General features: G+C 35.0%; 7 protein-coding genes across 14 annotated transcripts; 3 read left to right on the forward strand and 4 right to left on the reverse strand.

Annotated features, from left to right (window-relative positions):
• The first annotated feature begins 1547 nt into the window (after positions 1–1547).
• LOC113869649 (laccase-11-like) lies at positions 1548–4098 on the forward strand. 3 transcript variants are annotated; one of them, XM_027506086.1, is made up of 6 exons: positions 1548–1711; positions 1811–1955; positions 2063–2307; positions 2422–2550; positions 2725–3648; positions 3878–4098. In XM_027506086.1, the coding sequence occupies exons 1-6, from the start codon at positions 1594–1596 to the stop codon at positions 4006–4008; spliced, it is 1692 nt and encodes a 563-aa protein (XP_027361887.1). In that variant the 5' UTR covers positions 1548–1593; the 3' UTR covers positions 4009–4098. The 3 variants fall into 3 exon arrangements, with proteins under 3 accessions (XP_027361887.1, XP_027361888.1, XP_027361885.1); XM_027506087.1 differs by having other exon boundaries at positions 1548–1708; XM_027506084.1 differs by having other exon boundaries at positions 1548–1704; positions 1804–1955.
• A 2454-nt stretch (positions 4099–6552) lies between these two features.
• LOC113869650 (laccase-11-like) lies at positions 6553–8707 on the forward strand. 3 transcript variants are annotated; one of them, XM_027506088.1, is made up of 6 exons: positions 6553–6659; positions 6701–6898; positions 6966–7210; positions 7301–7429; positions 7520–8443; positions 8577–8707. In XM_027506088.1, the coding sequence occupies exons 1-6, from the start codon at positions 6553–6555 to the stop codon at positions 8705–8707; spliced, it is 1734 nt and encodes a 577-aa protein (XP_027361889.1). The 3 variants fall into 3 exon arrangements, with proteins under 3 accessions (XP_027361889.1, XP_027361891.1, XP_027361890.1); XM_027506090.1 differs by having other exon boundaries at positions 6574–6664; positions 6754–6898; XM_027506089.1 differs by having other exon boundaries at positions 6574–6660; positions 6747–6898.
• A 360-nt stretch (positions 8708–9067) lies between these two features.
• Positions 9068–15761, reverse strand: LOC113869651 (serine/threonine-protein kinase Nek8). 2 transcript variants are annotated; one of them, XM_027506091.1, is made up of 5 exons: positions 11463–11662; positions 10701–11149; positions 10395–10620; positions 10013–10325; positions 9068–9914 (listed from the first exon to the last, which is right to left on the reverse strand). In XM_027506091.1, exons 1-5 carry the CDS (start codon positions 11586–11588, stop codon positions 9424–9426), a joined length of 1605 nt encoding a protein of 534 aa, XP_027361892.1. In that variant the 5' UTR covers positions 11589–11662; the 3' UTR covers positions 9068–9423. The 2 variants fall into 2 exon arrangements, with proteins under 2 accessions (XP_027361892.1, XP_027361893.1); XM_027506092.1 differs by lacking the exon at positions 11463–11662 and adding an exon at positions 14034–15761 and having other exon boundaries at positions 9178–9914.
• Positions 9227–17750, reverse strand: LOC113869652 (pentatricopeptide repeat-containing protein At5g66520). 2 transcript variants are annotated; one of them, XR_003505487.1, is made up of 5 exons: positions 14034–15815; positions 10701–11149; positions 10395–10620; positions 10013–10325; positions 9227–9914 (listed from the first exon to the last, which is right to left on the reverse strand). XR_003505487.1 is itself a non-coding variant. In XM_027506093.1 (1 exon), exon 1 carries the CDS (start codon positions 15941–15943, stop codon positions 14177–14179), a length of 1767 nt encoding a protein of 588 aa, XP_027361894.1. In that variant the 5' UTR covers positions 15944–17750; the 3' UTR covers positions 13910–14176. The 2 variants fall into 2 exon arrangements, 1 of the variants encoding a protein (XP_027361894.1); XM_027506093.1 differs by lacking the exons at positions 9227–9914; positions 10013–10325; positions 10395–10620; positions 10701–11149 and having other exon boundaries at positions 13910–17750.
• Positions 11141–14118, forward strand: LOC113869654 (putative glucose-6-phosphate 1-epimerase). Of its 2 annotated transcripts, none has more exons than XM_027506096.1 (10): positions 11141–11273; positions 11361–11477; positions 11556–11669; positions 11769–11820; positions 12102–12239; positions 12366–12464; positions 12740–12837; positions 13299–13406; positions 13494–13575; positions 13789–14118. In XM_027506096.1, the coding sequence occupies exons 1-10, from the start codon at positions 11215–11217 to the stop codon at positions 13852–13854; spliced, it is 933 nt and encodes a 310-aa protein (XP_027361897.1). In that variant the 5' UTR covers positions 11141–11214; the 3' UTR covers positions 13855–14118. The 2 variants fall into 2 exon arrangements, with proteins under 2 accessions (XP_027361897.1, XP_027361898.1); XM_027506097.1 differs by having other exon boundaries at positions 11203–11273; positions 11342–11477; positions 13789–14041.
• LOC113869653 (syntaxin-112-like) lies at positions 16308–22606 on the reverse strand. The gene is given in 8 exon segments (XM_027506095.1): positions 16308–17230; positions 17443–17445; positions 19411–19552; positions 19675–19744; positions 20091–20185; positions 21185–21244; positions 22235–22306; positions 22407–22606. Coding segments are annotated over 8 exon segments (1485 nt in total). The 5' UTR covers positions 22527–22606.
• A 2003-nt stretch (positions 22607–24609) lies between these two features.
• LOC113868433 (transmembrane protein 53) lies at positions 24610–27244 on the reverse strand. Its single transcript, XM_027504007.1, has 4 exons — positions 26604–27244; positions 26398–26500; positions 25429–25637; positions 24610–25290 (listed from the first exon to the last, which is right to left on the reverse strand). The coding sequence occupies exons 1-4, from the start codon at positions 27191–27193 to the stop codon at positions 25017–25019; spliced, it is 1176 nt and encodes a 391-aa protein (XP_027359808.1). The 5' UTR covers positions 27194–27244; the 3' UTR covers positions 24610–25016.
• Positions 27245–27995: the final 751 nt, after the last annotated feature.

The raw sequence follows: 27995 nt of genomic DNA on the forward strand, positions 1-27995 counted from the left end.
TTAATGATTTCCTTCTTTTAGTTTATTTCTTAACCTTTCTATTAAAATAAAATTTATGTAATTTTTTTTACCCCAGAGGTCTTTAATAAACTAGTTTACAATATCATTTTTTATTATGTTATTTCTCATATTACAGCTTATCTATCTAAATATTTTCAGTTTAAGGTTTAATATTCATAACCATATAGGATAAATGTGTAATAAAGGTTAAATTATTTTAAAATATTTATATTTAGAGGGAGTTTTTTTTTTAAAAATTATCTATTTGAATCCCTTAATTAATTAAACATTGGAGTACCATTATCTAAAAATAATTTAATTTCGGCATCTGAATAAAATCTTTTGAAATCATGAGGTTATAATAAGAAGTGTTAAAATGTATTAACTTATTTGACTGTATTGTTGTCTTGACTCAAATTTAACATGCAACTGTTTGGGTGTTTATAATAACTGTAGAAGACTGCCACCGTTGAATCCTTTTGAAACCAAGGTTTGCTTATGTTTAAATTTTTTTCACTTATACAGAAAAGTTTGGAATTAAGGCAGTGGAAAATATTTTGAATTTTCAGCTTAATTTCACTATGACACATTGACAACATATATACTTATTCTCTAAAAAGAACTACAGTGAGAGAAAATAAGAATAATAATAAAAATCAGTGTCATCTTTTCGGTGTATATATAAACTATGATACGTTTGTTGTTTTAATATGATTTGTAACTCTAATCAAGCCCATGTTTAATTAAACAAATTACATTTAAAAATGAATAATTAAGATATTAAATTTAATTGTAAGCTGTTTCTGTAAATTTATGTACAGATCATCAATGACTAGACTTGCCACTCTTCTTAACTTGGGTTTGACGTAGCAGTATCTTAAAACTTCTGCTATTTACTTGCAACGGCATTCTAGTCTGGTCCCAAGCAATAGAAAGTCCACAAATGAAGGATTCACAGAAAGGATGAACGCCCTAAAACAAGCAAAACTTTCTGTTAGGTGAATATTCTACGATAGCAAAGTAAATTATCATTAATAAACAAAATGCTTACAACTAAAACCGGCCATGAGTTACTCAACCACATGCTAATTAGTAATTATCAATTAAGAGATAGCATATGCTAAATTTTCAAAAGATTGAGTTGGCAGCACATAGAATATATATCTTTGCTCTCTCCCTACAGTTACTTTTTACCACTTAACACATTACTTCCCTTTAACGAAAAAGATTAGCCCAATTTATAAGGCTTGTTTGGTCCCCCGTATACCTCACTTTCAGTCCACATTTCAACATACCACAAATTCACTAAAAAAAAACTGAATCGTGCGTGCGAATATTTTTGTTGGCCTGGCAATCTCAGCCTCTACGGCATTCTAAAGACCTTCAAGTCCTTATCAACAACATATCGCTTACAAGCCTTGATGTTAAACAATTTCGTTACCTAATCACGTCTTTAATAAACTGCTTAGTCCAACCTACCTCAGCAGCACTTTCTATAAATACTATGTCACCACTTTTCTTCTCCAACATTATCTCATCAACACAGAATCAAAGATACACACTCAAGTGAAGTTGTCTAAGAGAAAAGCTAGAATGATTGGCATGGGCTTCCGCAGTCACACATCTTTGTTAATAATTCTCTTCGGTTTTGTTGGCTTATGCTCCTTTACAGTTGAAGCAGCCATAAAGAAATACCAATTTGATGTGAGTTGTATATATATGCATATACGGTCAAAATCAGCTTGCATGACTATCTATTTGAAATAAACTAATTGTTGATGACATTATATATTCTACTTACAGATTCAAGTGAAGAATGTGAGTAGACTATGCCATGCAAAACCCATTGTTACAGTAAATGGGAGGTACCCAGGGCCAACGATTTATGTTAGAGAAGGAGATAGGGTACAAGTTAACGTCACCAACCATGCAAAATATAACATGTCAATTCACTGGTAGGACAATTGTATTTACCAGACACAAAGTTGACAATTTTGTGTCTACACATGCAATTATGAATAGGATATTCTCACAAGCATATGAATTGTTGTTTATATTATAGGCATGGACTTAAACAATATCGCAATGGTTGGGCGGATGGACCAGCTTATATTACACAATGTCCAATCCAGACCGGTAGCAGCTACACTTACGACTTCAATGTCACAGGGCAAAGAGGAACATTGTGGTGGCATGCTCATATTCTTTGGTTGAGAGCTACTGTGTATGGTGCAATTGTTATCATGCCTAAACAAGGGACTCCATTTCCTTTTCCACAGCCAGCCAGAGAATTTGAAATTCTGCTAGGTCAGTTCAGTTTCTGAAATACATAATTGTGCAAAGGGAACAACCACGTCCAAGTTTACATCTGATAAATTAATACAAACAAATTATAATTTTGGTAACTTAACTGTATAACAGGAGAATGGTGGAACAATGACGTGGAAGAGGTTGAAACGCAAGGGAATCAAATGGGGTTGCCACCAAATATGTCAGATGCACATACAATCAATGGGAAGCCAGGACCACTTTTTCCTTGCGCAGAGAAACGTAAGCAAAATTTGCTCAACTTTGTGATTATGTAAAGAAAAAGTCACAAGTATATCGTCTGGGTAAATATGCCTAGGAATTTAAGTATATATCTTTGTTCCAAAGAAAACTAAGCTTGGAAGCACATTTCATTCGCTATCCCTTACTAGAAATTTTTTTTCTTTTGTTTCCTAGATACATTTGCAATGGAGGTTGAGAAAGGCAAGACTTACCTACTGAGAATCATCAACGCTGCCCTTGATGACGAGCTTTTCTTTGCCATTGCTGATCACAGCCTGACAGTAGTTGAGGTTGACGCAGTTTACACAAAACCCTTCACAACTCAAGCAATACTAATTGCACCTGGTCAAACCACAAACGTTTTAGTCAAGGCCAACCAAGTAGCTGGAAGATACTTCATGGCTACAAGGACCTTTATGGACGCTCCAATCCCAGTTGACAATAAAGCCGCAACAGCTATATTCCAATACAAAGGCATTCCAAACACTGTCCTCCCTTCTCTTCCTTTACTTCCTGCTCCCAATGACACAAGTTTTGCTTTGAGTTACATCAAGAAATTAAGGAGCTTAAACTCTGCCCAATACCCCGCTAATGTTCCACTCAAAGTTGAGCGAAACCTCTTTTTCACCATCGGTTTGGCCAAGAACTCTTGCCCTACATGCATCAATGGAACCCGGTTACTTGCTTCCTTAAACAACGTGTCTTTTTCGATGCCCCAAACCGCACTTCTCCAAGCTCACTACTTCAATATCAAGGGGGTTTATAGAACTGATTTTCCTGACAAGCCATCAACTGCTTTTAACTATACTGGTGTACCACTCTCGGCTAACCTTGGCACTTCAACAGGCACAAGAATTAGCAAGATTCCCTTTAATTCTACAGTGGAGTTAGTTTTGCAAGATACTAATCTCCTCACTGTTGAGTCTCACCCATTCCATCTTCATGGCTATAACTTCTTTGTTGTTGGAACTGGGATTGGTAATTTTGATCCTGCAAAAGACCCAGCTAAATACAACTTGGTTGATCCTATTGAGAGAAACACTGTTGGAGTTCCCACTGGTGGATGGACGGCAATTCGTTTCAGGGCTGATAATCCAGGTTTGTAGGGCTCGTTAAGTGCATCTACTACCTTAAAAACTGCTAAAATATTAAGCTGGAAGGCAATATTTAAGGATTGTCTAAGTGTTGAGTGAGATATTATAAGTAACTACAAACTATATTATGGGATAAATAATTTCTATGGTGAGTCGACTAATAAAGTTAAGACATTATATTGACAAATCCGATTAATATATGATGATATGTTTTTGCACATATGGTTGTGTAGGTGTTTGGTTCCTGCATTGTCATTTGGAGCTCCACACTGGTTGGGGGTTGAAAACGGCTTTCCTTGTGGAAGATGGAGCAGGACAAGATCAATCTGTTCTGCCTCCACCGAAGGACCTTCCAGCATGCTAGCCGAAAGAGAAATTGTCAACGACCTTGGATTGTTATTTGTATCGTATGGAACAACACTATTCTGTTTAACTTCTATCATCTGTTAATACTTCCTGCAAAAGTTGCAGTGAATTTTAATTACGAGTTAACGATGTAAGCAAAGTTTGGAACATGTATAAAATTTACTTGTTCTTTTTATCGCTATTCGATTGACACGTATAAACTTTGAATCTTTATTACTATGACTTATAAACTAAATATTTCTTTTGGATCCAAATTCGGCTCCAGCTACACCGAGTTACAGTTTTATTTTACAAGTCTCCAATTTGAGACTTTCAAAAGTTGAAAATAAAAATTCTTGAGAATCAAATAACTGACGTTGATAACTTGACATGCAAGACATTAACAAATTTATTTGTTTTATAAGTATGCTGTCTTGTGAGTATTAAAAAATTTATTGCTCATTAATCAGAGTTGGAGGCAATAGACTAATAAAGTATGATATATTCTAGAAGATGGATGTTACATTCTTTTAAATATAATTTTTTAAATACATATTTTATGTTTTAATTACATAATTCTTTAAAAATTTGAAATAGTTTTAAAAATAATTAACAATATAATTATTTTAATTTTTTATAAAAAATATTAAAAAAGAATACTTAAAATAGTATATCTCCAATATTTCTCGTTATAAAATATCAATATCAAAATCAAATGCTTTCACATATTTAGAATAAAAAATATTTCTTTACCTACCCTCTCGTGAGCCACCGAATGATATCCACATTTTTTTTTGCTTTTGATGTAATAAAAGACAAAAAATAATAAATGAGTATGTATGATAAATACAAATTTAAATAGTAAACTATTAACATAAGTTTTTTTAAGAAAGAAGATAAATAACTAAAAATGTTAAACATTTATTTAAAAATAATATTATTTTAAAATATGAAAATATAATAAATATTATATCTTTTAATTAAAATTTATTATTTTTATAGCTTAAATTAATCTTGAAAGTTGAGATTGATAAAAATCATTAATTAATAAGTTAATACTGACTATAAATATTATAATTTTTAATATAAACTAGCATGATTTTTAATAATAAATCATTTTCAATTATTTAACTAATATCTTCGACACACTGACAAGATGCATATGTATTAACACAAATAAGTATAAATTAGATAAGAGTGGTTGGAAGAAAAAAATTGGATTGGATTGAAATTGTATATAAAGTATTAATAACAAATTGCTTCTGGGGTGCGGGAACCGAAGTATCGACCCACAGACTCAGTATATATATCTTAGAAAGAAAGAGAGACCATTAAAGAGAATGAAAAGAAATGATAAATATAACGAATAATGTAATAGGAAAATCTAAAATAAATGTAAAATGAAGAGCCTATTTCTATGAAATGCAGAATCAATTATTGTGGAAGTATAATAAATCTTAACTCTTTATGAAGCAGTAGAAATCGATTCACAATGAAACAGCTTCTTAATGTGTAAAAAAATCCAGGTTGTAAGCTTGTCCATTTGATCATAGTCCCGTTCTACATGCCGAGATTTTTCCGTACAACATGCAATCACAAATTTGAGAATTAATTTTAATTTTTGGAGAAGTTCACATATGAATTGGTTTGATTTTTATTTTTTTTAACTATGCGCGTATAAAACTTACTTAAATTTGGATTTATTTCTAAATAAGTTCAAATCGAATAAGCATTTTTAATTATTCGTTTTTAAAGCTTCACAGCATCGGGTTTCTCTGTCATTACTCATATGGTTGATAATGCACCTGCAGAGAACAGAAGAAGCGTGTCATAAGAGTTGAAGAAATCGAGTTCATTTATGCGGCAGAAGATACAGTCCAGGGACTTTACACTTCTTTTCTTAAAGGCTGCTACATCTTTACTTTTTTTTTTATTTGTAAAAAAGAACTGAGATTCTGGTTTCCGTAGACAAAACTTTTTGGTATAATGGAACTAACGATGCATGGCCTAAAACAAGCAAAAGAGTTGGTAGAAATCAATAATTAAATAAAAATATAGTTTAAGCAAAATTTCACCCGAAGCAGCCTTTAACAGTGATAATTTACCATACCATAATGGCATCACCTGAATAACTGAAATAAACATTTCTTTTAGAATGCAAGCAGTTTTCTGGCACTTGGGCGGCACAAGGATTTGGCATTAGCACTCACCCATAGGCCATTACTTCTCCTTAACGATAAAGCCTATGTAGCCATAGTATATTAAGGTAAATTACAAGGTTTGGTTTCATGTACCTCTCACTTTCAGTTCAAATATTGGAAACGTGTAGTATAAAAATTATAACATCTCTAAATATTGTTTTTTCCTCAGCCACGGCCTTCAAATTTTTATCTCACATTTCGCTTACAAGCTTTTACGCACAGCTCATTAAAGCACTACCTAATAAGCCTAAGATGTTTTTAATTCTTCATGCAACAAACTGATAGCCCATTTTACCTTCCCACTATTCTTATAAATACTTGTAACATATATATGCACCATACAAGCCAAGATATCAAAGAGAATGGCAGGCTTGGGCTGTTTCATGTGTGTCTTAACCTTTCTCTTTTTTGTCTTTGTTGGCTTAATGTCTTCTTCATCTGAAGCTGCCCTCAAGAAATACCAGTTTGATGTGAGTAACAATATTATTAATTGATACCATAATCAACATGCCTAACTATGCAAAGTTCCCTTGATAGCATTTTGTTATTTCTACAGATTCAAGTGAAGAATGTGAGTAGACTGTGCCATGCAAAACCCATTGTAACAGTAAATGGGAGGTTCCCAGGGCCAACTATATATGTAAGGGAAGGAGATAGAGTGCTGGTCAATGTCACCAACCATGCACAATACAACATGTCGATTCATTGGTAGGTCAATTTTGCAATATCAAAAACATAGATGAAGCTTTTGATATTAACATGTTGCGTATTATAGGCATGGACTTAAACAATATCGTAATGGTTGGGCTGATGGGCCAGCTTATATCACACAGTGTCCAATACAAACAGGAAGCAGCTATACTTACGATTTTAATGTTACTGGGCAGAGGGGAACACTATGGTGGCATGCACACATTTTCTGGCTGAGGGCCTCTGTGTATGGTGCAATAGTAATTATGCCTAAACCTGGAACAACATTTCCTTTCCCACAGCCAGCCAGAGAATTTGAAATTCTCCTAGGTAAATTTCATTGTCACTATTCTTAGTATTCTAAAGATGAAAAGGAAGAAATTTGCTATAAGTCATAACAATTGTTTGTGCACGCAATAGGTGAATGGTGGAACAATGACGTAGAAGAGATTGAAAAGCAAGGGAAGAAAATGGGGTTGCCACCCAATATGTCTGATGCACATACGATAAATGGAAAACCAGGACCACTATTTCCATGTTCTGAGAAACGTAAGTACAATTAGCCCAAGCTTAGTGTTTGATTGTAGTTTGGAAAGAATGAAATTTTTGTTTAACTTTAGTTCTGTTTCAAATTTTTAGACACATTTGCAATGGAGGTTGAACAAGGGAAGACTTACCTCCTGAGAATCATCAATGCCGCCCTCAATGATGATCTTTTCTTTGCCATAGCGGGTCATAGTTTGACAGTGGTGGAGGTTGATGCTGTTTATACAAAACCATTCACTACTCGGGCTATACTAATTGCACCTGGTCAAACCACAAACGTTCTGGTCCAAGCCAACCAAGTTTCAAGCAGATACTTCGTGGGAACCAAGGCTTTTATGGATGCTCCAATTCAAGTTGACAACAAAACTGCCACGGCTATACTCCAATACAAAGGCGTCCCAAGCACTGTCCTCCCTATCCTTCCACAGTTGCCAGCTAGCAATGACACAGGTTTTGTTTTGAGTTACAACAAGAAATTAAGGAGCTTAAACTCTGCTCAGTACCCCGCTAATGTTCCTCTCAAAGTTGATAGAAACCTCTTGTACACTATTGGTTTAGGCAAGAATTCTTGCCCTACATGTGTAAATGGAACACGGATACTTGCTTCCTTGAACAATGTATCTTTTGTGATGCCTCAAACTGCACTTCTTCAAGCTCACTACTTCAACATCAAGGGGGTTTTCAGGACTGATTTTCCTGATCGTCCTCCAATTCCCTTCAATTATACTGGTGCACCGCTAACCGCCAATCTTGCCACCTTAACAGGCACAAGAGTTAGCAAGATTGCCTTCAATTCCACAGTGGAATTAGTTTTGCAGGACACTAATCTCCTCACAGTTGAGTCACATCCATTCCATCTTCATGGCAATAACTTTTTTGTTGTTGGAACCGGGATTGGTAACTTTGATCCTGCAAAAGACCCCGCTAAGTACAATTTGGTAGATCCTATTGAGAGGAACACAGTTGGGGTTCCTACAGGTGGTTGGACAGCAATTCGTTTTCGGGCAGATAATCCAGGCATGTTTCGTGAACTAGTCCAAAACTTCTATAAACTTTTTAACTGTAAAGCCAATCTAAGCATGTCCTGATGTTGACTGATATTTGACAGGTATATTATGCAATAATGTCATGTTGTTCTTGTTCATTGTAGGTGTTTGGTTCATGCATTGTCATTTGGAGCTACACACTGGTTGGGGGTTGAAAACGGCTTTTGTTGTGGAAGATGGGCCAGGACAAGATCAATCTGTTCTGCCTCCACCTAAGGGCCTTCCAACTTGCTAGCCATCCACATAGTATAGCCAAAAGAGTTTGAATTTGAGATTTCTCAGTATTGTGTCTTCGTCTGCTCAATCTTTCTGTTGAAGTTGCAAAAGGTTTTTAGTTGTTATACAAAATGGGTGGAAACATGTAAGGAGAGATTTCGAGGATTTCTTGCAACTAAATTCCTAAAATATGATTCATTTTTTTATGTTACTTCCGAGAGTATTGCCTTTTTCATTTTTCAGATATCTCTTAAATTCGCTTCCACTATTTGGACCAACATGTCTTAAAACACCTCACGAATTCACGGTCAAGACCCGCTGAAAAGCAAGGACCCATGTTAATCTCGTAAATGTGATAATCTTACTGTCCTCACCTTCTATGCAATATTTAATTCACTCTATTATACAGATCAAACTATTTATCAAGAAAAAATACAAGCTCGAGTGTTTGTCTGAAACACCAAGATGAAGTTTTTTTTTTTTTTGGTTACAACACTACGATGAAGTTTAAGCTTATGCAATGAAACATATAAAACCGTAAAGATAAACATATCTGACATTTATACCAAGGGGGGTGCTTAGATTTGTCTTTAGACGGATAAGCTCCACCTTTAAGTTCAAGCTTGAAAGACATCTCTACATTTTTTCCTAGTTACACAATAATCTGTTTTTCCTTTCTTTCCCCCGAAACTAAACTTTCGGAACCTAAAAAGCAAGGCATGTGTTGAAACCAGATCAGCCAGCAACTAGCACGAGATTATGATCAAACCCTGACACAGCCTGTAAAATTTGAAAACCCTCTAAAGAATCAAGGCAAAGTGGGTCAACTTGGTCAGCAGAACTTGGAAATCCAAGTCTGCCATTTTTACCAGAGCCCCATGCCCACAATTCTCCCTTTGAGGTGAGAGCAAGGGAATGGGCACGGCCTCCTGAAACAAAGACAGGATTTTCCCCATCCAATGCATCAATCAAAGAGGGGAGGTTCCCATCCCCTTCCCTTCCAAGCTGAGAACTGAGGTTCCATCCCCACGAAGCAACATTTGTAGTCCCCACACCAACACTACCATCTGATTCAGCGAGCTGACATATTGCCAAAGAATGCCCAAGCCCTGCTGCTATAGAAACAGGACTCAAACTCGTATCAACAGGGAAAATTCCCAAATCCGTTTTAGCTCGTCCCAACTGCCCATAAACGTTGCTCCCGCAGCTCAAGAGTGCACCGTCGCCTGACACAGTGTAATCAAAACTTAAGAGGAAAGAAACCCCATTGCATCTTTTAACACAAGAATTGAGTTGATGTGTTAAGAGTGTTGGTGTTACTTACGGCAAAGAACCAGAGAGTGATCAAGTCCACAAGCAATGTCCACAACATGAACCCCATGGAGTTCTTCTACCAATGTAGGTTCCCATATTATTGGCATGTTATTCTCCTCCTCCATTCCTTCCAAGACTCTCTTTTCGGCAACTTCCACGTCTGAACTCGATAGTTCTTCTGCATTATTTGAAAACGTGGATTCCAACGGAGATGTCTGAAAGTGATTCCCCATTTTCCCAATCCTACCATCTGCTGAATACCCCCACCCAAACAACTTTCCATCCACAGTCCGGGCAAGAGCATGCCCCCAACCAAACGAAACCTGTTCAACCACACAAACACGTTAGTTACGAATTGAGAGTGTGACAACAAGGGGATCAAATTAAAGTACCTTGGCTACGTTTTGTCCAGAAAGTGCTTCAACCTTGGTAGGTGCAACAGCCTGGGTAATATTCTTACCTAGGCCAAGTTGGCCACGCTTAGACTTCCCCCATACCCATACCGAACCATCATCCCCGACAGCAGCAGAAACAACCCCAGACGCAAAAGCAGCACACACATTCACATGTTCTAATCCCTCTACTCTTTTAGGCTCGTGCCATGATTCTCTTTCTCCGCTACGCAAAATCAATTACTAACAATTAATTTAGGGTAGAGGGGTAGGGTATGCACATTAGTAATTTTTTTTTTAACTTACCAAGAGATAAGGCCACGGCCAAGTTGGGCTTCGTTGTTTCTGCCCCAGGCCCAGAGGTGGCCATTAGAAGTGAGGGCGAGAGAGTGATAATGGCCGGCATGGACGCTAACAATATCGGAAGGTAGAGCAGGAACAGGAGTAGGCTCGTATGCGTCTGGTTCCACACCGGCGGGTAATCCAAGACCAAGCGCACCATGGCTTCCATCTCCGAAACTCATCACTGTGCTCATCCATTTCAAATGGACCCCACTTACCACTTTCGGTTTCACCTTCCTCGCCAGTTTCAGTGACCGCCACATTTCTTTCTTTTCGTCGCTTGTCCCTGATTCCCTACTGGATTTCGTTATTCGTATCTTGGGCTCAACATGTTCGGGCTTTATTGGGCCAAACATAGTAATGGGCCCGTTCGGGTTCTCTTGCCGAATCTGATCGGAATATCCGAATTTCCGCTGAAAAGAAAAGAAAAGAAAAATGTTAGTGGCGGTGGGAGCAGAATAGTGTGAGTTGGAAACAAATGGCGATGGTTTCCATGCCATTCACTGCGAACTTTCCGAACCTTGGCCGAATCAACAGGTGAGTCAAATTTTAAATTTCTCGTTTAACTGAAAATGGAAACTGATCTGTAGTTTGATTTATTAAAGTTTGGATGTGATAAAAAAGGTGTCATGGAATGGCGTTTGCAAGTTTGGGCGGCAAAGAAAGCGCGTCTTTGGGAGTGAGAGTTACAGAAGGAGAGGGGAATTTGCCAAAACTTGTGCTTACTTCACCGGCCGGGAGGTGCGTGATTCTATAGCTCTTTTTCCATTCACAAGCATGCGTGCGCACGAATTTCATCGTCAAATTGAATCTGTGCAGTGAGGCTGAAATATACCTCTTCGGAGGTTGCATTACCTCTTGGAAGATTCCCGATGGCAAGGACCTCCTCTTTGTTCGCCCTGACGCTGTTTTTAATAAGAAAAAACCGATTAGGTTCAATCTCATGCAAATCATATCGTTTTTGTTCTTTTATTGGATTGGAATTTACTAATTTTGGATCCCCCAGCACTGATTCATTTTCTATTGGGGCAGCGGAGGAATCCCACATTGTTTTCCTCAGTTTGGTCCTGGTCCAATTCAGCAGGTATCAATGCTATTTCTTTGCTCTTCATGTTTTATCTTTTTACAAAAAAGACAAAAACATGAGGGAAATATCGGTGAACTACCATTGGTTTCTTGGGTAATAGGTCATGCTGTGACTGCTATGTTATTCTGATTCTTAAATGTTACATCTTTTTTGGTTAGTAAAACTTGCTGCTCTTCAGTAAAATCACGAGTGGTGTGATGGCTTGACTACACTACTCTTCTTTTCTGTTGTGTACTACACTTTCATTTAAATCATTTGCTTGGTTGAGTATTTGACAGCATGGGTTTGCACGGAATATGGATTGGACTGTTGCTGATTCTGAAGACGTGGAAGGAAATCCTGTTGTAACACTGGAACTGAAGGATGCTCCTTACAGTCGTGCTATGTGGGATTTCAGCTTCCATGCTTTATACAAGGTCTAGGCCTCATGCTTATTTTCTTCAACCACAGTTCACCTTTGCAATACTGCTTAACTACTTGTATTCGTGCTTGTCATGTTCTGCTACCTAATGATGTTGCAAAATCGTGCTTCCTTTCTACAGGTCACGCTAAATGCTAAAAGTCTTTTGACTGAGTTAACAGTTAAGAATACAGACAATAAGGCATTCTCATTTAGTACTGCCTTGCACACATATTTTCGAGTAAGTGACGAAGGTCATAATTTTGAATAATCACCATGGCATAATTAAAATGAGGTTTTCTATTTGTGCTTAAATATAGTGTTAACATTATAGGGTTTGCTGGAGATCTGAACCAAAACTCAGCAACCAATCTATTAACAAGCGTTTATATTTTCAATAATATTGTGAATCAATTAGTATTACTCAATAGTCTGACACAGTTTTTTCAACTAATTTCATTGCTTCCATTTGCTGCTTAAAGTTGGAGAAGCAATCATTTTAGCATTGTCATGCAGGCTTCTGTGAGTGGTGCATCAGTAAAGGGGTTGAAAGGTTGCAAATCTCTGAACAAAGACCCAGATCCTAAAAATCCAGTAGAGGGTAGGGAAGAAAGGTCTGTATCATAATTTTTGTCTGGGAATTCTTAAATAGAAATAAAACATCGTAAAAGTTTGCTTGACCTCAGTCCCGGGGTTGCAGAACAAGCGGTGCTACCTAATTTTTTAGTATTTCAAATGATCTCTACCGTGCAAGACATAAACTAACATGCTTTTTCTAGTTCATTCCTGATAACTTAACATTTTCAAGTATTTACCTGAAGTCCAACTTTATTTCCCTCATTTTTCCTTATTTTAAACTAGAATTCTGCAACATTACATTCATTTAGTGACCAATTTCTGTTTTCGTTTCTTTCAATTCACATTTCTTTCTCATTATTCATCTTTCATCTAATGGACATGTATATTTTGTCTCAATATAATTCATGTAAAACCAAAATTTCATTCAATAATAGAGTCAAATCTTGGCATTAAGTTTCTTAATTTAACGTAATTGAAAGTAATCTTTATAATGCAGGGATGAGGTCACTTTCCCTGGATTTGTGGATTGCATTTATCTTGATGCTTCCGATGAGTTGCAATTCGACAATGGCTTGGGAGATCTAATATCTATCAAGAACACAAAGTATGTAATTTTAAGCTTCTATTATAAATTTATTATTTGGTTTGCCCAAGTCATTTGCTTACACTCATTTGCCTTTTACCCATGTAGTTGGTCAGATGCTGTGCTGTGGAATCCATATCTTCAAATGGAAGCATGTTACAAAGATTTTGTTTGCGTTGAAAATGCCAAGGTAATGAATTTTCAAACGTTCTAAAAAGACCGTGCTAGGTTTTGTATTTTTCTTGACTACAATGTGAAGCTATTGAATTTATGTAGACAAGTGATTTTTTAATATACCTCTGAACATCCTCCAGTAATGCTGTATCCTGATTGCTGAATGACTTTCAAGTCTTCTCTATTGATTCTTCTGAATTATAATTTCTACTATTCATAATTGCATCAGATTGGAAGTGTCCAGCTAGAACCAGAACAAACTTGGACAGCTGTGCAGCATCTTAGCATTGCATGATCGTCACTGCGCTTCTACATTTTTATTTTTATTTTTTTCATTTTGATTTGCCAACAATATGTATCTCCTGTACTAATAATTTTTTAAGCCACTAATAATAGGCTAGTGGTGATGCATTTGATAGTTTGCGAGAGATCGTACGCTGCATGATTGTACCATAAAAATAAACCAATAATAACCTTTTCTTTCATCTCTAGTTTCCACGCAATGGAAACCACCTCTTCTCATTTCATTCCTCCCAATTTAATTACATCCAAACAGGGGGAGAAAAACAATTATTCTATCGTCCCATATTCGCTAAATCCATTTTCATTCTCCTCTATTATCTATTTGGAAGAAGATTAGGCATGTCATATATCTCGAGGATATGTGGGTGGGAACTAGCCCCAGCAAAGAACTCGTGGACAACCCCATTAAGAGTGATGCTACTGCATCCTGGGAGATTTACCAGCCCCCTATGTTTGATCTGGCTTCTCACTCTGACCGCTTGGTTCCATTCTCCAGCTGCAGCATAAACGCTTGCCAAATGAATGTACCTGCCACCATGATCAGGGTCCAATTCAATCAGAACTTTTCCAATCTCTTTACCAAGCTCAAAATTTTTGTGTAGGTGGCAAGCATGGAGCAGTGCTCCCCATATTGTAGCATTTGGCTTTATGGGCATGGACCCTATGAACTCCTTTGCTTCTTCCAACAACCCTGCGCGACCCAGAAGGTCCACCATGCATCCATAATGTTCCATAGAAGGGTTAATGTTATAAACAACATTCATCCTCTCAAAGAGGGACTTTCCTTCTTCAGTTAGTCCTGCATGACTACATGCAGTCAGTATTGCAGTGAAAGTAATTGAAGTTGGCTTAATTCCTGCTTTCTGCATTTGGATAAACCAATCTATAGCTTCTTTTCCCTTTCCATGCACTGCAAAGCCACCGATTATAGCCGTCCATGCACAGACACCTTTCTTTTTCAACTTACTGAACACTGAAAGGGCCTTTTCCATTTCACCACATTTAACGTACATGTCTATAAGAACACAACCCAAAACTGCATCTATTTTTATTTTATATTTTTCAATATAGGTGTGAATCCACTCGCCTTGCTCCAATGCACCAAGGCCTGCACATGCTGAAAGAGAGCTGCTAAGGGTTATACTATCAGGTTTGATGCCTTCAACTAGCATTTGCTGTAGAAGAGAAAGAGCTTCTTTGTGCATGCATGTCCTAACAAAGCCAACAATCATGGTTGTCCAAGAGATGACATTCTTCACTGGCATAGCTTGAAAAATCTTGTTGGCCATGTCTAAGTTTCCAAATTTTATGTATCCATCAATCATTGTATTCCATGAAACAATGTCACGTGAGCGAAGCCGATTGAATAGTACTTGTGCATATTGTATGTTGCCTGAAATTGCATAAGCATGAAGAAGGGAATTTGTGGCATGAACCTCTGAACCAAAACCTCTTTTGAAAATATGAGCGTGGATTTGTTGGGTTTCTTCGAAGGCTGAGAGAGCAGAACATGCTTTGAGGAGGAAAGGGAAAGTGTAAGCATTATGAGGCACTGGATGATGGAGCATCTCATGGTACAAAAGCACCGCTGCTTCTGGGTCATTACTATTTGAGTATGCTCTGATCATGGTGTTCCACATGACAGTATTTGGTGAGCTTATTCTGTCAAAAACCATACGTGCATAGACCAAGTTACCCAACTCTATTGATGCATATGAAGCCAAAAGCTTGCTCAGTGTTATCTGGTGCCTGATTACGCCTTTCTTCAACAATTGGCCATGAATCTGCTTCAATTCTTTTATATTTGAACATTTCTCAAGTAAGGCCTGGGTCTGCTCCGCATTTGGTTGCTGGAGCAGCATGGCCACCATCATAGTGCAAAGGAATCGAACTATCCTCCAAAGAGAAGTTGAAATGATTTGGGTAAAAGAGAAGAAGACGTTGTTCAAAATTAGTGGCTTTAATTTGTTTACACTAGTTTGGGATAAGATATTTGTAGACGGAATACAATATCCTGTTTTAGATAGAAAAGGCCAAAATGTTAGACTTCCTTTGGGTGTTTCTATGTACTTGGTAGCCATTTCGATCAGTATTAACCAGTTATAACGACAGACTTTGAAAATTACAAAGTTTAAGATATTACAAGGCGTTGTAGTAATTGCCTATTTGTAGTTCTATTTTCACACTCTACTTAAGGTAGTGAGAGAAAAACTCACTGGAAGCATAAATAAGACAAACAAACACAACAAAAGTGAAACAAAGGAAGAAAATAATACCGGCATGTTATCAATCTATTCTATTCAGCCAACTTTAGTTTCCCGAGAACAAATTTGAATCAATTAAGAGTAACTGTCCCTACAATCCAAGAACCATTGACGGGCTAAAAAGGAAGGAAAAGTAGTTTTACAGTCTCAACTCTAAACCACTTACTCACAATTGCACCAGTCAAGAAGACAACATTGAAACAATGCACACCAGTAGTATAATCAGCCCCACAGCAAAAACCCAACAGACCCATTTTTTGTTATTCTTCTTCATCTGGTTGGCATAGTAAAGACTGTTAGTTCCCCCATGGATGAAGTTACCCGCAGTGGCTAAATTATCCTCAATGTTATCCACGTTTTCTCCTTGGGTCTCCACCAGAATAGCCATATCAAGAAAGACCTGGTGAAGCTTTTTCAAACTCCTTTGGATATCCATCACAGCCTCATGCCTAACCTGAGTGCCCAAATCAGCATCCGTTTTCCCAGCCAAAAACTCAACTTTGAGACTCCCTGAGATCATTTTCTCCATGATCTCCTCAGTGGGAACCTCACCCGTTACCGTATAGTACCTTCTCTTCAAATCTTCCTTGTGATCCGATAGAATCTTGTTTCTCAAGGACTGAAAGTCATTCATCATGTCCCTAAGTTTGACCCTCAAACCATTCGTCACAGTCAATCTTGTTCTATCAATGGAGGTACCCTCTTTGTAGGATTCTGATAAAGTGCGATTGGTTATGTTGGATCGGTCAAGAGCCTCAAGCCTTGCCTTGATAAACCTTGCCTTGCGAAGCACGGCAACCATGTCAGACTCCATGCGGTCCCTTAGACCACGTAGAACTTTGGCACTGTGTGTGCACTTTGTCTCTTCATTCAGTTGCTGAAGATCACATAAGAGATTGGTGATCTCTTCCATTTCAACCTTGGTTACTTCAACTTCTTGGAAGAACTGAGAGAGGTTATGGTCTTCCGTGGGGTTGAGTTTCCCTAATTCAATGTCAAGATCGTTTTCAACGTCTTTCCTTGCCTGCTTCTTCAGTTCAACATAACTTAGGAACGATTTTGTCATCAAATCATTCATCTTTGCAAATTTTGGCAAAAACGCACCTGCAAAAGCAACAAAAGCATGAATCCATGAAATGAGAACTTCTAACTCTAAGATGTAATGCAAGGGAATGCTTGTGAATGTCACGAGGAAAAGAAAAAGAGAAGAATATCATACCCTTTTGGACAGATTCAAGAAATGAGTCAATTTCTCAATGGACGCTAAGTTTTTGTCATGAAACAACGCTCCAAGTGATCTACACGAAAAATAACACAAACTCAGCGACCAGAAAATAACCGCCATTTTCAAAACACAAAAGAAAAAATGAAAGAACTAGTCTTGCAGTTTCCGAGTGGTAAAACTTTGAAAAGATAGGAAACGTTGAATGGGTGAAGAAGAGAAGAGTGTGATTGAACCTTGAAGAAACCAACTATCTTTTTTTTTTCTTAGAGTGCTAACAATTCAGTGAGAAGATGATGACAATCTGAGCTTTTGACTCTCAATCTATTTATTTATATTTATCTATCTATGTAAAATTTACTACAAAACATGTTTAATGTTTTACGTATTTATATTTATAACGAAATAACCTTGTTATCTATAAACTTAAATTATAATTATTAAAATTTAATAAAAAAAGTAATTAAAAATTTAATGAGAAACAATTAGATAAAAATTTTCAAACTATTTAATGGTCATAAAATGTTAAAAATAAAAAATTACTTATAAATTATATTTAAAAATATTAATTAGAATTCATTATTTATAAGAGCTCCACCTTGATGGCTATGGAATATTAAAAATAGAAATAAAATATTAATCATGAATTATACTTAATAAAAATTTATTAAAAATGATTGTGTATAAAAAGCTGACCATAATTACCGGTTAGAATTCGAAATTTTTGTGTTTAGAAAAATACTTGTTGGATATGAGTAAACGAAGAAGAAAAATAGTATTCTTACTAAACAGATGTTGAGCTTAAATCCGTCAAGTGCTAAGGTTAAACAAACACTATTTTAATCTATGATTGGATCTAATAATAGTAAATGAAATGCAATTAAAAGTGAGAAAACACAATTGGACCAAATAAAAGTTAACTTTATATTATTATCAGAATTTTTTTTAGTACAATTTTTAGAATGTTTAAGAAGGTTTTTGCTTTCTTCAAAATATAAGTGAAAGGAAAGCAAAGTTAATAATCTGTTTTTGTTTAATATTTCTTTTGTTTCAAATACACTAAATTAATTGCACAAAATTTTAATTATTTTTGCATATTATTATTTATTAATAAATTCTCTCTTATGAAGTATCAATGAACTTTATCTAAAGATGTGATTTTATATTTTTATATTTCTAATGTAATAATTTTTAATAAAAATTCGCTAATTTCAAATATTTAAAAAGTAATGTTAGCATATGTGTTAGTCTATTAAACCATCAACGTTTGAGCAGAAAGTTGAAACACAATTGTAGTAAAAAAGAACGAACAAATCTTTTACTCAAACTCGAGAAAAATATTACTAGAATTTCATTCAAGTTGACAAAACTTAAAGTATAAATAACAGTTCACGGGTTAATTTTATTTTTTTCAAGGAAGAAAAAGAAATCCAAACCAATTAATTTAATTGGTATTGCTCGCTTTTCTTTGATTTTAATATAATTAATTTTGATAGAACTAATATTAATGAAAATAATTTGTATTTAAAAAATGACATTTTAACCCAGCAAGCAATTGATTTTTTTCCTTTGACAATGAAGTTTTTTAAATGAAACAACATTTACTTGAACATTGATTTTCTAATATTTGATAAAAAAAAAATACAATTATATTTTATAATTTACTTATAGAAAATTTATTTACTTTGACAAATAGCTACATATTTTATTTATTATATTTCTATGTTTTTAGTTTGACATTATCTATATAAATTCAGGTAAGGGTATCTGTTTGAATAACGCGATTTACAATTAAATAACTGCTTCAAATTTTAATTTATTGCAATTTGAAAAATATGGAAAATATCAAAAACATATACAACACATATTTATCCTAACAACCTAATAATGGTTTTGTTGCATGCATTAAAAATAAAATAAAACGATGCATCATTTCAATATTTTCCCGAAAGAATTTGACTGCCTTTTAAACTCTAAAACAATGCCATAACATCCAATCGCATGTCATTGCTTTAAGGGACATCTTAAACTCATCTTTAAATACATATTAAAAAGAAAAAACAAACAAGTTAAACAAATTCTTCGTACTATGTCTGAGATATTGTGCTTGGTTGTTTGGCCTTTTCAGCCTCCAGCTTTCGTAACATAGATGAACTCAGCTTAACTTCACCTGATTCTCCAGAAAGCAAATCTACAACTTCAATCTGCATAAGATCCACGAAAACAATTTCTAATGTGTCAAAATATTTTGATAAGTGGAAATACATTTCCCCAATTTTTTTATATCATAGATTATAACCAAATCACATAAACAATAAATTGAGACCTTCAACTGTGAAAGGCCTCTTTCAGCTCTTCTTCTGTTTATTGCCAATCCACCCGGTAATGTCTCTTTGCTGTAAGATAACCAAAAACTAGTAAGTTACTAACTAAATAATGAAACTTCTTAAAGTCAAAATATACAAAGTTCTGTTCAGGTGTTTATACTGCAAATAGAATTGAAAAGAAATAACAAAATCATGGCAACAGTGGACCAAGGAATAAAAGAAGATACCCAGTTAAGTTTGCTGCCAAAACAACACTTTAATTATCATGAACGCCGATAGTTGAAAGCAGCCAATAGGAATGAGATAATCATAAGTTACTTTTTATATGCTGTCTATGGATATATAATCGAATGCACGCTTCATACTACTACCAAATAGTAAGATGGCACAGACACGAGGTCGCCTTATTACCAACCTTACTATCACAGCCTCCAAATTTTCATCTATAATGGAAGGGCCAAACGGATCTGTGATTGGTACAGCTTGCACTTCCAAATCTGGCTTGATAGACTGCATTTAAGTTTCAAAAATATCAATAAAAAATTTGATAAGAAAAAAGCATTTTCATTTAAATCCTGCTTAAAGAATTACTACACATTTGATGGACCACTATGTTTGAAGACACAGATTAATATATCATTTATTTTCTCACCTATTCACTGACATAATGTTATGAACCAACTATTCCGAAAAGCTCAAGTTAGTGGATGAAGACAAATGAAAGGTTTTATATCATAACTCTATGATAAGGAGTCAAACCAACAACAGAGACCAATAATTTGGAACTAGGAAATATGGGATTTAGTTTTAAAAATTACTACAGTTTTAATAACTGCCATGTTCAGACTTGGTTTTAATAACTGCTACGTAACTGTGCCTATAAGGAACGGTAGTTCATTTTCATTTGCATTGGTGTGGTTGTGCTAGGGGGGCACTTTTATCATGTGTTAGATAGAGATAATCTTTGTAGGAGTTCTTAAACTCTGAGATAGCAGGAGATTGTTATAATTCATGTAATCTGGTATGATTTAATCCTATTTCTATCTATTTTAAATTTGTGTTCGATCACTCTAACATGCCCCCTCACAAATGAAACCCTTTAGACTTGAAGCATGAATAATGCATGGGCTCATCTACCTTGTGTGTGAAGAGTGAAGGGGCCCATCTATCTTGAGCTTCAATTCAAGCTTTTAGTAGAAGAATTAGAGCAGCAAGATTGAACCATTTGGCCATAGAACTATTCAAAAAGCTTAAGCTATTAGTTCAAGACACAAAAAATGGTTTTATATAATGCTACTTGAAAATATATGTTGTTGTCAAAAAGATGATAAAAGATGTTTACAATCCACCACTCATGTTCTACATTAACATGCAAAAATGAAAGCTTCAAGTATTCTAGTAAACAATTATAAATAATTTTTTAAATAAAAAACAACAAAACAAAGGAGATTCTTTTCATAAATCATATATTTAGAGCAGAAGACAAACTGTCATTGCTTGGACTAGTACCTTAATGAATGTTTCAACATTATGCATCCGTTCCTCAATGGGCTGTATCAGCTCAGCAAACTGCAAAAGTAGTAGAAGGATCATATAAGTAAAATTTCAAATTCAAACATTAGAGTAGCACACAAAGATAGAAAGGGGCTCCTTTATGTATAAGAATCCACAAGCCACTAGATTGTCATGCAGAAATAAGGTGATCTTCAGCATGTGGCGAAAATCTTCAACTAACAAGATCAATTAGCACAAGGGCTTAAATTTAGCTAGCTCCCAAATTGCTAGAGATATTTTTGATAGAGATGAAAAATCTGATCAGTGAATTTTAAGAGCAGAACACTTGAAGCATTTCGTCTGTAGCACTCAATAGTGTTCTCGGCTAAATTCAGTTTGACTGTTTGAAATTCTGCAAACTAACTGGTACATATTGACCTTATTTTCAACAATAAAATACTCTTATAAACGATTTGGGCTCCTTTGTCAATTTCATCCACAATAAAATTAATTTACTGCAAATAGACTGAAGTTGGTAAGGGTTCAGCAACAGAATATGACTCTTGAAAATAAAAGCAAAGTTCAGACTTCAGCATTAGACTATGACTTGAATTGTCAACAAATGTGAAACTTAACCGGCCAAAGCAGAACAGATGGATGGAACAGAGAGAATTAATACCTAAAAGTGAATATTTTCAATATAACTAAGCAGGTCATTCTATGCAACAATTTTCCTCTTCAAGAAAAGACAAAAAAGAAGAAAAAAAATCCGCTGGTTCACAAGAGTGAAATCTATCAACGCAACTCTGTTGAACTGAAATAGGGATTGCATAGTGGAGTTTAAGCTATTCAGTTGAAAACCTAAAAAATTGTAGCTGCAACACTATTATAATTGTGGCTACATAAAAATTCATTCTTCAAACACCTAAGCGGATTAAAAAGAAGATTAAAATACATACAGGTTTCTGTTTAATTAGTTTAGCAGTTAATAGACCAAGGGAATTCTTTATTTTATTCCAAAACCATAAAAATAAGAAATAAAAAGTAAAAAATGGAAAAGATAACCTGCTTCTTTGCCAGCATAGGGCCGTCGCAAACACCAATTACGATCCGGCGCCTAGCCAACTCCGCTGAAGCCTGCACACAAGTTTCACCCTTTCACATTATCCAAATTTAAGAAAAATTGAAATTTTTGAAAGAAAGGAGAAGAGATAATAGAGATGGAACAGAGAGAGACAGTGAGGAAGAGGCGGTGGCCGTCGTGCAATCGGTCAAAGGTTCCACCGTTGACCACGGCTTCGTAGGTGTTGGGCGGAGAGAGGGTGGGAACGACCATGGGGTCATCGTGAACCGCCATTGAATGAATAGCTTAGCGTCTAAGCACAGAGGAGGAGTTATGTGTGAGACGAGAAGGGACGGGGATGAAGAGAATCTAAAAAAAAATATAAAAATTTATGGACGTTAATTATTAATATTTTTATATATTTATAATGTAATTTACATGAACAATGTATTCATTCTTTATTTATATAAATAAATATATATTTTGTATTAATAAAATAAATGTGTATTTCTTATCAAAATACATCATTATCAAGTGTCGAGTAAATGGGTGGTTAGTTGTGTGTTTGTTGATAAGGGCAAACAGAGTGACTCTGCTTTTCCGGTGTTTGGATAGAAGTAGAAAAACTCAGCCGCCTCAACAATGACTATCAAATCCAAAGCTGCCATCGTGGGATCACCAAAAACTCATCACTACCTTCCATCTTTCAATACTCAAATGTCATACCAACCCAAATATTTAAATTTTGGACCAAAATAAGGGTTTTTGAACTTTAAACCGTTCACTAAATAAACAGAAATCAATAATTGCGTCATATTTTTTAAATTATTTATGGATATCTAATTTTATTTTTTCTGTCCCACTTTTAAGAAAGCATTTTACAAAATATTACATCATACGAATAAGTTGAATACAAATTATCAATATACACAATTTGTTTGTAATTTTTTTATACTATAAACTCATACTATTAAGAAATCCACCTCCATACTTACCTCCCAGTTCTTTCTCCGTATATCCAAACATACAACAGCGATAGCAAGTAGCAATAGTTTTTGGTACAGTAATATAACGTTTGATCGATTTTATAAATGGAGTACATAAGTTATAACATTGAAAATATAATGCAGTGAAAAGAAATCACGTATGGAGACAACATGGATGTCCAGATCCATGTTCAAGTTAGTACAGCTACATTGCACTCATAAAATGGACTATTAGCATATAAAATAAAGACAAACCAACAAACCAAGGAATTGAGAATTGCGATGGTTACTCTGCTTTTAGATTACCACGAGAGTGACTCTGGAGGTGGCTAAACAAGTTATGCTTAAAAATATCGCGAGACAGAAGCAAATTTTGTGAAACTCCTGTCAATTATTTACTTTTCTAGAGTTTCATCAGTCGACTCATTAAAACTTTTTTAATCTTTTTATGAAACACTTTTAATTAAATTACACAACCTAATATAATTATCTAGTTTAAATTTATTGATTTTCTTGATTTTTTATAAAGCACTCTCAAATAAATTACGCCAGCCAACTAAATTATTTTGTTTGAATATTTATAAAGAATTTTCAACTCAATTATACAAACTAATAAAATTATTATACCTAACCTCATTTAAAAATTATTAAAATTACCATACCATGACAATTTTAACCTCATTTATTATTATTATACCTAACCTCATTTATTATTATTATACCTAACCTCACCATCAATATTTATTTTTGTTAAATTTTATTTAATTTCTCACAAACACTGTTTATTTAGGACAAATAAAAAATATATAATAAATAATTTATCAAAAATAAGTACCTTATAAAAAAATTTTAAAACCTTCTAGAAGGTAATTTATAAAAAAAGACTGGACAGAGTATTATTATATGCACATACATTTTAAATATATAAAAGTACTTTTAAATATCTACTCTGAATAATGTATAAAATGTTTTCCTTTGGCGTATACCTGCTCCTGTTAGAACATGATTGAAACCTGAAAGTGGCTCCATACCCAACTTATTGAGAGTATGAAACAAAACATGACCATATCTGGCAATTTTTAGTTCCCGTATTAAGTAAGACCACTGTTCCAACTGTCAAGGTTCATCCTACTTTTAAAAATGTTCCATAAAGCCATGTTTTGCTTATATTGAACCAATTGAATATTTTTTACTCTTTAAATGGTGTTTATGTTGATTGATCCAAATGATTTTCCTTATAGCCAAAACAATGTCATATCGTGTATATATAAGTAAAATAAAAGCAGAAAAAAAATGAGTTATTAGTTCAATAATAATCCCTTTTAATCAAAATGACGAGATATTGTGCATACATATAAATGGAGTAAAGGACGATCAAAATCAGGTTGATTGATTCAAATAATTGGGCATTCAATTTCAAATCTCAAAAATATAAACAAAACCAAACCAACATCATTGGTTTGATATTGTGTTTAAGTTGGTCCAAACTAATGCACAGCCCTCACCTAGAAGCGACATATGTGAAGCAATATGCTTGAAGTCGGGGCAGGCAATTTTGGCTTCATGTAGACAGACTTCTTGATCAATCTAACAAGAGTAGCACCTAATGCCTCACCATTAGGCCATGTTCAATATCTCTTAGTCATTTAATCTTTGTAACAATCATCAAAAGAATTATTCTAATACTGTCTGCAAGTTAATGTATTATCAAAGCCGCTACTCATTTCCCTCCCTGACCTTGTGAGAGTGAATGGCTTGTCCTCTCGGAAAACTAATACAATGCACTTCTAAGGGTCACTTAAGAGTTGTTAGTGATCGTTTGGCTTACAGCAAAACATTCATTCAAGAATTCAGTAAGCTGTGATAAATAGACGTCCGGAAATGTCCTATAATGATCCACGTGGGGAGATGAGCCGAAGTTGAAGGACCTTACTCTCCTTCCCATCTTCCTCTGCTCCTCAATGAACCCTTCTATTGATTGAAATGGGACTACTTTGTCAGCCGTACTGTACAAGTAAAGCTGAGGGCAAGACTGGTGTTTTGAGAGGACATTGACAATCTTTGTTAATCTCCTGCATTTAAGACAGCAAAAATGTGCTTAACACCTATCATTTTGAAGTATATACGAGTTTCCATTAACAAAATTAAACGAGGCTGCTTTACATGCAACAAGAATTATAAAGGAACATAATCGAAGGGAAGACACTTACTGATTCACATCTGGCAGCTGCAAAACAAATGAGAATAGCTTCTCTAATAGTGATAAGACCATCATTTCAACTGTCGAAGGTTCGTTTTGTTGAATCTTTGACAAGTTAACTTCAGTCTCTGATGTATGCTTGTCTTCTACCTCAACTACAGGTTGGGCTAAAGAACTTCGTTTCTTTAATATAGCAGCAGAAAAGCCAGCAGCCCAGACCTACAATATAAAGATGAAGGTTCCCCATATTGACAGAGAAAACAAGAGTGAGAGAACAATTTGATAGTTATAATCCAAGGAATTATCAGCCAACAATAAACAACAAATCTAAACAAAAACGACTTAAGGCTATGTTTAGATATTTAATGGTAAGTGGATCGGAATGAAATAATGAAATGGTATGGAACATAATGGAGTGTAGTGGAATGGAATGAAACAAAATTATCATTCTATTTTATGACTATTTTTATTATGGAACAGGAAAAATAATGATTCCATTCCTTGCCCCTCAAATTAGAGGGGAAGAAAAAAAAGGGTATTGGATGGAATTTGATACAATTCATTCCATCATATTTCACTGCATTCCATCCTGTTTTTAACAATTAGACCAATGGAAGGGGAAACACAAAAAAAAGCCTCACATAACAATCAAAAGTAAAGTAGATTATTTCCATAGTTAGACAAAATTAATGCATTCCACACTGATGGTGTGAGTGATGATCCACTTTGTTTTACACACAAAAACACAATCCTCCTTCTAGCATAAAACGGTACAAGGGAAACTAAAGAGCTAGTAGAAGCGCTAGTCCTAAAACCAATGAGAACTTCTAACAAATTCAAGAGCAAACAAAACACAATCACAAATGTACTCCAAAATGTAATCTTTTTAAACAGCATTTCTGTTGCATGCCCTCTCTCAAGTCAAGCAAAGGATACAACAATCAAACAATATTAAAGTAGAACAATTGCAATTCAAAACCTTTGGATTAAAAGGCTCTCCCCCTCCCGAATCAACAATGCATCCCTTAATTTTCTCCATGAGATCCTCGCTACCCAGCATTTTCCCAAGAATGGAACCATAGCTACAAAATAAAAATAAAAAATCACCTAACAATATTTACAGCAAAAAATGAAGATGCATTGCGAAAGAGCATAGCATATATAATCACGAACGAATCGACATACATAAACCAGCCCGTGTTGCTGAAAGTGTGAAAAAGCAAACAGCGTTCTCTGCCATCATGTTCAGGACGAGATACCCAAGAAACGAGGTGGTGGGCGAACAGAGAGATTCGGCTCTCGAGTATATGGCCAAGGTCAAATCGAAGCAGTTCCTTCGCGTCCACGACGAAAGTGACCGCGTGAAATCCACGCGAATTGTACCACTCAACGTACCTCTTGAGGTGCTTCGTCCTGGCTCCAAGCCACCCCAACAAAACCACCGTGGCAACACGGCCTTTGCCTCCGTAAAGCCGGGCGTTTCCGGTCTCTGAAGCGGGGTTCCAGACAAAGCCACCACCTTGGGAGTGAGAAAGAAATGGGTTGAGATTGTTGGAGGATGGGGTAGAAAAATTGAGGTTTTGGGAAGAGGTGAGGGAGGAGAAGAAGAAGGTGCGGGGATCCCAACTTGGAGGAATCGGCGAGTGGGTGAGAGTGGAGGAGATGGGTACCCTGTGAGTGACGCGCTGGTAGGAAAGGGAAGGGTGTGAGGTGGATTTGCAGAGTATGTGACGACGCAAAATGAAGGGATTAAACGCTCTCAGTTGGGCTTCCATTATTGATACAATACGGTGAAGCCAAGTGCTCAGAATTTACATCCAATGCTAACTGAACTAAGCCTTTGTTTTCTTCACCTATGAGCCACATAATTCATTCACATTCTCCTCAAATTATTTTGAATTCCACAAATCAATCTTACTCAAAGATTTTATATAATGTAAGAAATTAGTTTTCGATAGAATCATTTTTAATTTTAAACTTTCTATGTATATATTTTTAATTATTAAATAAAAATAAAAATAGTAAATATGTGTATATCTTTGAAAAAATATTAATATTTATAAAAAGATATAACAGAATTCCTTTAATTATTGTTGAACTATAAAATTTTATATGTTATTTTTAAGTGTTATTTATTTATTGACTGATTAATAAAAAAATGTGAATTTAATGTTCTTACATTTTATTAAATTAAAAAACACAAAAAATATTCATGATATTATTCCTTAATTTTATATGTTTTTTATGTACATTAATGTGAGTTACACGTTAACATGAGTCACGTTTTAATATACTCTTCTGCTTTTTGCTTCACATTATGGTGACACGTTTTGATGATGTGCACTAATTCGTACTGTTGGAATTTTATTTTTAAATTTTTTATGTTATTAATTAAAATTAAAACTGTACTCTTACTTTTTTATTTATATATATATATATATATATATATATATATATATATATTCAATAAAGTTAAGATTCAAAATTATCCATTATCTATACGGGTATAATAATCTCATAGTCAGTCACGAATTTTGACTAAAAATTTAAGAAAAGTCATAAATATTAATCAAATAA

This window comes from Abrus precatorius, unplaced genomic scaffold, assembly GCF_003935025.1.
Source record: "Abrus precatorius isolate BTA unplaced genomic scaffold, Abrus_2018 Scaffold6, whole genome shotgun sequence".
Classification (NCBI taxonomy): domain Eukaryota; kingdom Viridiplantae; phylum Streptophyta; class Magnoliopsida; order Fabales; family Fabaceae; genus Abrus; species Abrus precatorius.